The sequence below is a fragment of the Cariama cristata genome, unplaced genomic scaffold (genome assembly GCF_000690535.1).
Source record: "Cariama cristata isolate BGI_N322 unplaced genomic scaffold, ASM69053v1 scaffold165, whole genome shotgun sequence".
Classification (NCBI taxonomy): Eukaryota; Metazoa; Chordata; class Aves; order Cariamiformes; family Cariamidae; genus Cariama; species Cariama cristata.
In genome coordinates, this window is record NW_009617846.1 from 62211 (window position 1) to 70933 (window position 8723).

General features: G+C 37.3%; 1 protein-coding gene across 1 annotated transcript in view; it reads right to left on the reverse strand.

Moving 5' to 3' along the window:
• CHCHD4 (coiled-coil-helix-coiled-coil-helix domain containing 4) overlaps positions 1 to 7034 on the reverse strand; it is a gene marked incomplete at its 5' end in the record, with an annotated part of 7882 nt that extends 848 nt beyond the window's left edge. Inside the window, 3 exon segments of the mRNA XM_009700639.1 lie at positions 1 to 2; positions 5 to 169; positions 6936 to 7034. The exon segment at positions 1 to 2 is cut by the window's left edge and continues 848 nt beyond it. Coding sequence (XP_009698941.1) covers positions 1 to 2; positions 5 to 169; positions 6936 to 7034 — 266 coding nt within the window.
• Positions 7035 to 8723: the final 1689 nt, after the last annotated feature.

Sequence of the window (8723 nt, forward strand, 5' to 3'; positions counted from 1 at the left end):
CATTCCTGCATGGCACGGAATTGGTCCACACAGTCTGATCCCTTTATTTCTTCTGTGCTATAGTGGAAACAAGAAAAGGCTGACTTGAACTGTTCCCCACAAGGACCACTAGCCATTCCACCCAGACATGGGCAATTCCAATTGATATCTCCATTGGGCAATATCAATCCTGAACAAAGAAGAGAAAAAAAGTTAAGCGCTCCTTCCAAAAATTTACTTCAGTCAGTGAAAGCTGCTAGGTTGCAGGTATAAGTTGAAGTACTAACAATGTTACATTAGTTCTGCAGCTTCAAGGGTGCTAAACACCTTTCACTTCCTGGCCAATCTGTTTTTATCTCTGATCTGTACGATCCTTTACCGGGCACAAGTGAGATTAGTTCTATATCTCTGTCTGAATTAAGTCTTTCTCTCTGGACTACAGATCACTGAGAATATTCTAAGGAAACTGCAAAACAGATCGAAGTCAAGTCAATCCACCTGCCAGACTCTGTCATGGGAACAAGCAAGCCTTAAAATTTTGTCATACAATTCATAAGAATTTAATTCCAGTATTAACACTAGAATTCTTTTAAATCAAGTTGGATGGATCCATTTTTCTTCTTGTTTTAAATGAACTCTGGAATACTAATCCACAACTTTCCCGCTTAAAATTGGAACTGGAAAAACAGAATTACAGAAACAAAAATCAGTTTACTTGTAAGACACAGATTAAGTCACATGCCACAGAACACAAGGAATAGTGAGAGCATGCCAGCCTGACTGGTTCCCAGAAACCAAATTGCACTTTAGATCATAACTGAAAGCCAGTTAGGTCTCATTTTAGACTCTAAACTGGAACAGCTGTAAACTTCTGCTCTGGAACTGTTCAAGTCATCACAGAAATACTTCAGTGATGGAATAGCAAGATGAAGATTTAAATTGGCATATGTTCTTTGAGACATCAGCTGATTTGCACAATGAAGTTCAAGCAGAAAGCCAGAGAACCCATTTCCTCTGTAAGTTTTAGAAAACCTTTTAAATAGTCAGGTATAGAAACGTAATATAACGGACTTGGTCATGTGGGCTTCTAGAGTCTCTAATACGTTGCTCTAAAGCAATACATCTCCATCCCCTTGCTCTACTTTGCATGAACATACATGTAGTTATGTTCATCTACTAAGAACAAGAGAAATACTGTGCTGTGATCCAAGCTGGTTTCTTCTTCACTTTAACAGTTCGCTCTCCTCCTCTCTAGTAGACTTCCTTAACTTCATCTCCAGGTTGACTTTCTGCAGAAGCTAACAGCATGTGCATAAACCTGAAGTTTAAGTACTTTCCCTTCAGAAGCAGGTACGAAAATACCATTGTCAGAGAATAAAGCCGCATTAATTCTGATCCGAACATGAAATTATATTTAGGGTCTGATGTAACTTTACATTACTAAAATACTCCCACAGAATTCAATAAGCCTACTTATTTTCTTTGTCCTGTGGGATCATGATGTTCCAGACATGCTTCTCTCCCACTAGCAACTCCTTGGAGATTAGGCCACAGTATCATTAATCTTATGTACTGGTGCAGCAAAAGCAGCTCAATCATATTTATTGCTATATTAAAAGAATGAAAATAAAATTTTACTCTCATTTGCAATTCATCAACAATGTGCTCTAACTCAGTCAATGCAGTTCAGCAGAAAATTACACTGAGTCAGTCAAATCTCAGTGTTGATCAGCTTCCTTTTCATTACAGAAATTAAGTGCCTCCTTGGCACGACTTAGTCAGCTAGGTTAATACTGTCATTTTTCATAGATCATGCTTTATTCGACAAGATAGTTTTGTAAAATATCTGTAACCACCACTGTACCGAGCAGATATACCTAGTACACTGCATGATGGCATCTCTAGCTGCTTGCAGGAAAAGCAGAACTTCCAAGACAAGGAAATGAATGGCTGGTGCCAGATTCCTTATTGCCAAGGATGACATAAAGCAGAAAGATGTTGATCATACAGTGTAGAAGAAATATGGCTTGCTTTGTAAACAAGATTTCGATGTTCTATATTCCTCCTTACTACCATCAACCAGTCATTTTAAACAGTCATTTTTCTAATATTTCAAAAAGAAAAAAAATACATGAAGAGTTTTGAAATGTTCCTGAAAACACCATAGCAATAAAATTACTTGTAAAATAATTCTCTTAAAATTGTTCTTTTAGAACCAGAACTCCCCTGTAAGCATGTAAATTTTAACAACGATGTAAGAGTTAGCCCACAAACAATACATTCTTGTGTATCACATAAGCATTGATTTGCACCTATTTGATCACTAAAATAGCATCAGTTTTTTGATGTTAGATGCACAGAAATCATACCTTAAAAAACCAAAACAAAAATACAGATGAATAAGGCAAGCATTTCCTCACTGATAATCACAGCAGAATGCACACTGCAATGAGTAAGTGTATCAGGTAGCTTAGAACACAATTAAAACAGAAACAGATTTCATCCATCACTCTCCCTGAACTGTAAGTCTGCAATAGATAGTATTACTATTTCTAATTAAAACTGAATTAAAACTTCTTTCAAATGCAGCCTGAACCTCACTGGTCCAGTGGGTCATAATCCACTTGAGCCTGTACTCAGGGAAAAACAACTCTGTTTACATCACAGCAGATCAAGGCTTGCATTAGCAATTAACTGCTGACATCACACAACCTAATCTCTCTTAGCTCATGGGATCTGTTAATATCATGGATGAAGGCAGGTCCATCTGCATTTATGTCAACAATTGTCTTTGTCCTTGCTGTAATCAAGTTCCACTGTTGTTCTGAGAAAAGTTTCTTCGCTGTTATGAGACAAACATTCCAATAACAACTTTATCTGCCAATGATTCACAATGTAAGATGACAGACACATAGAAAGAAGGATTGAAAGGGACATCATCTGTCTCAAAAATAGTCTTGTACATCTGATCATTCATCAAGTTCTTTCTTAAAATAATGAGGGTTTTTGCTTCATCAGTCCTTTGTGGAAAACATTTCAAAACTGTCTTTAAAACAAGACGACAGGAACAAGTCTGGAAAAACAGAAGGGAGAAGACAGCAACAACCTGTATTTGAGGTGCAATTCCATAAGCAGTTTTAGCTAAGTCTATCACAGCTGTAATGCTAATAAAAATTACTTTTCATGCACAAAACTCACTAGTGCCTCCTTCATATAAGCCTAATAAAACAAGAAATTATTCTAACTGATGGGAGCAGAGATCTTAATGAAAACTAGAGATCTTTCACATTTAAATTCTTTTTTGTCTGCAACACCTAAGACCAGAAACAAGCTTTACAGTGAGAATAATATTTCAAAACTCCTGCAAATTATTTCTTAATTTGTTTCCATCAGCCATAGCTGTTAAAAGGCACATACAGTGAACTTTGAGATACAATGCAACATGAAATGCTAACTTGAACCTACCCTGGTTTGCCTGCCTTCCCATTTCGCATGCCTTCATTTCTTTCAATGTTTTTGGCTCAAAGTGAGCCATTAACATTTTGCCTACCAAAATCTCATAACTCATAGAACAAAATAAAAAAGAATACTACACAACTTTATTTTCTCTCAAGGGAAAAAACAAGTTTCCCGAGTGATCTACTAAGGCAGACTGCTGAAAGACTAACGTCTGCAAATGCCTGAAGCAAAATAAGAACTATCAAAAAATACCAAACTACATGTTTATCTTAAGTACGAGAAAGGCCCCTACGAAAAATATGAAACGTCAAATAAAAGTTTCAGCTTTATTAGAAAACAATACAGGTTATGGTATATCTATATTTGGGAAAGAATAGATTTACTATATGACTGTTCTGTGTATAGCACAGCAGAAAAGAGATTAAAAGAGTCATTATAGTTAATTATGCCACAGAAGTTGAACACTGGAAACCAAGTCTTCTATTCAAAGTCAAAGCTAAATTAGAAAAGCCTGCATGTTACTTTACGTACAGTAAAGCCCTTTCCAATTTTCTTTTAAATAAAAACCACATGAGCCAGAGCTTCTGCACTTCAACATATTTGAAAACATTTTGCCATGTGTCTATCCTGCCCCCATTAGATGCAGCTACTTTCTATGATGTCAATTGTTTCTCTGTTTTGACCTGATGCATTGTAGCCTGAGATCGTTCAAGTGAAAAGTTTTCAGAGGACCCTTAAAATATGGCAGTAACTTACCACATGCTAAGGAAAAAAACCAAACAAAACACACACACAAAAAACCCACAACCCAAACTAATTTAAACAGAGTTTACAGTTTCTTATTTTGAATCACACAGACACACATTTTTAATGTAAGGTATCCCTGACATAACCAGCTTATGGTTTTCTCTGCTTTCTTCCCTGCTCTGTAGTTTAGGAAGCAAGTGATCTAACATGCTGTAGATACAGGATTGCTAGGAAAAAATCCACCACCTCTCTTCACCATGGCCTTTCCATATCCAGCAAAGTTCACATAAGAGGAATCAATGAACATGGCATTTAAACAAGGAAGAAGTGGTTCTTTTACTTTCGGCTAGTTTATTACCCAAATATATATGGCACAAGACCATATACTTGTGGTACATGCACAATCAGAAAAATAATAATTTAGGGCACAGCACAAGACAGAAGGAAGAGAATCCCCTCTAAAGAGGTACCAAGAGAATTGTTTTCTATGCTCACATTCCAAGCCTTTGTAGTATGTCTCTCTATTATGCTAGATCCGAGACAGGCACCTTTCCCTTTCCTCTTAAAAGCTGGTGTCAAAAATAGATGCTTAGTTACAGGACCAATATGCATCCACATGCTGTTGCTAGATAGACACCTTTTACTAACAGAATATTTAGTATCAGTAGGGGCAAGATAGGTGAACTTTACACAACCACATGTAACATCAATACACGCTGCATACATGAACTTACTTAGCTAAACAGCAAGCCACTTTGTTTAGCTGTAAGGTGACTTAACAGTTCAGTGAATCATAAAATCTCCAAGGGTTTGTATGTTCTCCAGATGTGATATCTAGAAAAAGTATCTTTCTTTGCTTTATTTTGCACGCAGCCTCCAGTTTTTCAGAGGAAACAGAAAGCCACAGGCCACAGAAAAGGAATGGGGAATTTAATTCCACCATCTGATCATTAAAGGCTGTTAACTCTTCAACAGACTAATAATGGATTTTAAGTTTGCCTGAGACAGGAGTTAAAAACTCTGATTTTGTTTCACTTCCACATAGTATACTGACATGAGCAAATACTCTTAAAAAATTAGCTCTCCTCAGACACTGTTTTCCACCTAAGGATGAACTACTTTACACGAATCATTTGTAGGTTCCTTCTTCCATCCTGGTGAAGGCAGTAACAGATACAAGTGCCACAGAGATTTTATTGCCTGTAGTGGTCTCTATTTGAAATCTTTAGAGGCTGAAGCACAGTTCCCATGGTGAAGATGATGACAAATTGCAAAGCATAGATTGTTTCCACCAAATAGGCAGTTTGGGTATTGGGCCTTAGCCAGTAAACAACCTACCCAAAAATACAAGGTGGAAGAATTCCTGACAGATACAAAACTGCAGTTTTTAAACACCATTCTGAAACTGGCACTCTCTCATTGTTCTCATTTGGGTCATTATAAAACTGAACGGACTCATCACTGCTGACGAGCAAAACTTTTAGATACGTCTACTGACTACATACAGTTGCAATGAAGCCAAGATAGGCAGCTAAATGCAAAATTTCAACACGAATCTATGTATGAAAAAAGTTATTTCAATGAGATAGGAAGATAAAGTTCAAATTAAATTACATACCACATCAGCTAACAAAGCGACCTCGCATGCTCCAGCTGCTAAACTTTGCTGAAATACTGCCCTCTAAAGGTCACCGAGCCACTTGCATAACTTCTACTTCCTAACAAAATTTCAAAGAGGGTGAAGCATTTACTTCAACCTCAGCTGAGCTGCAAGCAGTGAGATCACTTCACACAAAGTGAAGAGGCTAAAAGACCTGTAAGTATAAAGGCAACTAGAAAAAAAATGTAACCCAAATTCACAGATGTTCATGAGAACTTATTAACCTAGGGGAAAATTTATTTAATCATCACGATAGGAACGTTACTTCGTATACCCATTAGAAACAACCTAAAATATGCTCTGTGCAATCACAGTATTACAAGGCTTGACCTCAGAAATATTCTGCTCTCTTAAATCTCCATTTGCAGGTTAGATCTACTTCATATAAGAACTGTAATCGTCACTGAAAACTTTAACTTACATCTTTTCAAGGCAAGATGGTTACAGTTGAAAACTGAGTAATTTGAACTTACCTGTCATGTGCCATTGAAAGATATTACTACTAGTTATTGATTAAATTGCTACTAGTTATAGTATGGGATTAGTCAGATACAAATTATATTAAATCGGATATTCAGAGATCACCAAGTTAGGTAATTTCAGCTGTATATAGGCAGATGAGTAACTCGCATCAGTGACAGTTGTATGTAACTCACTTCAGCTTCTCTGAAAACTGCACTTTGTCATTTAAAACAGTGAACAACCAACCATAATTTTCACTGGTTAAGCTCTAACTTTGTTAATAAAAGAAATTAAGGTTTTTCTAGATATCTCCGATGACTAACCAAAACTATAAGCCATCAACTGATGTAGCTGAACAGGTCACTTTGAAAGATTATTAAAAGAGTAGGAAAAAAAACCCCACTGTAAGGGAAGTATGTCATTTGTGATGTCCTAATTTGGAAGTTAAAACAGCTAAGAGTTTGGGTGTTTATCTACTGAATAACCAGCTGCCCTCAGTCTTAAAAAAATGAATGAATAATTTGTTCCTACTTCATACAAGGTTTGCTTTCTATTGTTCTTGTTTTTTAAGAATGTTAGAATATGATATACGTGACGTCTCAGTCCTTCCGTTCTGCTTACTACTGACCTTGTTCTTCATAAGGGTCATCTGGGTCATCTGCAACCAACTCAGCACTGCTTGGTGTCTCATGGTCCTCCTTGGTCGCAAATATAATTCTGTCTTTTCCTACCATATAGGAGACAATAAGCAAAAGTTCAGAGAAAATCGAGACAGAGGGAGTCATTTACAAAGCTGCTGAACACCACAAGGTACTGAGACAGTCAACATGATGCATTAATGTCAATAGTGAATGAATTCTGATGCACTTATCAATCACCTTCAATTAGAACAGTTGTTGGTTCTGAGGAACACATACACAACTGCAATTCTAAAGCTCCAGTTTTCACAGCAACGTACTGTAATGGCTGCAGATCACAGTACAGTTCATTGAACTGTGAAGTTAAAAAGCTGTTTCAAAACAAGCTCAAACTACTCCATGACCAGGACTAACTCAGATCAAAGGGTTAGACAAAAAAGGAAGAGTGAAAGAAAAACTAGACTAAATTACAGTAAAGTGTTCAATAGGATACTTACTAATAACAATACTCTTCGTTAAAGACTGGTGTAATGCTTTACAGTAATTATCTGAACTAAATACTGAAGAGCACCTTAACAGTGTAGAACCAGCTATACTGAAAGATGCTGTGAATGTTACCAAGGATAGAAAAACAACACAGCGTACTACCTGCTCTTGTGCCACTCTTGATTTAAGAAAGAAGTTCTGTAGCAGGAAGGGGGGAGGCTTGGCTGGAAACCGAAGTAGAGTTTTTCTAACAACTCTGTGAAACTATAAAAAACACTCCGAGGCAGATACAAACAGAAAAGAACAGCTAGCTGAAACTCTTCAGAACACACAACTAAGTATTCATTGAGTGGAAAAAAAAAAATTGGGAAGTTCCCCAAGAATTTCCCTTCATTCTCTAACTTGATAAAGGTCATTACAGTGACTCAGCATATTAGAAATTAGGATCTTCTTGCCCCTCAATGTGACCTCAACCAGCAGATGTCCAGTAACTTCCTTTACTTTGTTCAGTAACCAATATGCATTTAAACATGTCTGAGAAACAGATAAATCTAAACTCTTTTAAAAAAAGGGAAATAATTTTCTCTCAACTCCGCATTGTACTCCAGCAAACTTTACAATGTGGAATATCTGGTTATTTCTTACATAAAAAGGAACTAGAAACATATGCACTCTAACCCCTGTCATTATAATTTTGTGGGCTGCTGTAAGACAACTTACAGATCTTGCAGAGATCCAAGATGTTTTCAAAATAAATTAAAAACTTAAACCAAAGAGGTCCATAGGTTATGACTACCTCACCACAGTTTATAATCAGCATTCAGTACGCCAAAGTTTATAACTTCAAAATGGCATTTAGAACTACAGAATGGCTTTTTTCCAGTTTGAAACTTTACATTTAGTCACTTTACATTACTTTAAGGGAGGGAGGGGAATACATCTCTCAGGACATGAAGTGGCTAAACCTCATCAATACCACAACCTGTACAAAACAACACCTTGTACAGATGCAGAAACATAAAGCTCGCACTCTGCCCACCCTGTCCATCTACCGTGTTTTCCTTAAAAAGGTAAAAAACCCACACCTCCGGCCACTTACGCTAAGCTGCTAAAAACTTAACCCTACGGAAGGGAACCATTCCGCGCCGCGACAGGGAGCATGCCCGCATGCCTCGGCCCCTCCACCGCAAAGCCTGGCGAGCTAAAATACGAGCCCCGAGGGCGCACACGCTCAGCTCTGACCATTTCGCGGGGATGTTTCAACAACCAGCTCCAGGGCGGCACTTTCTCAT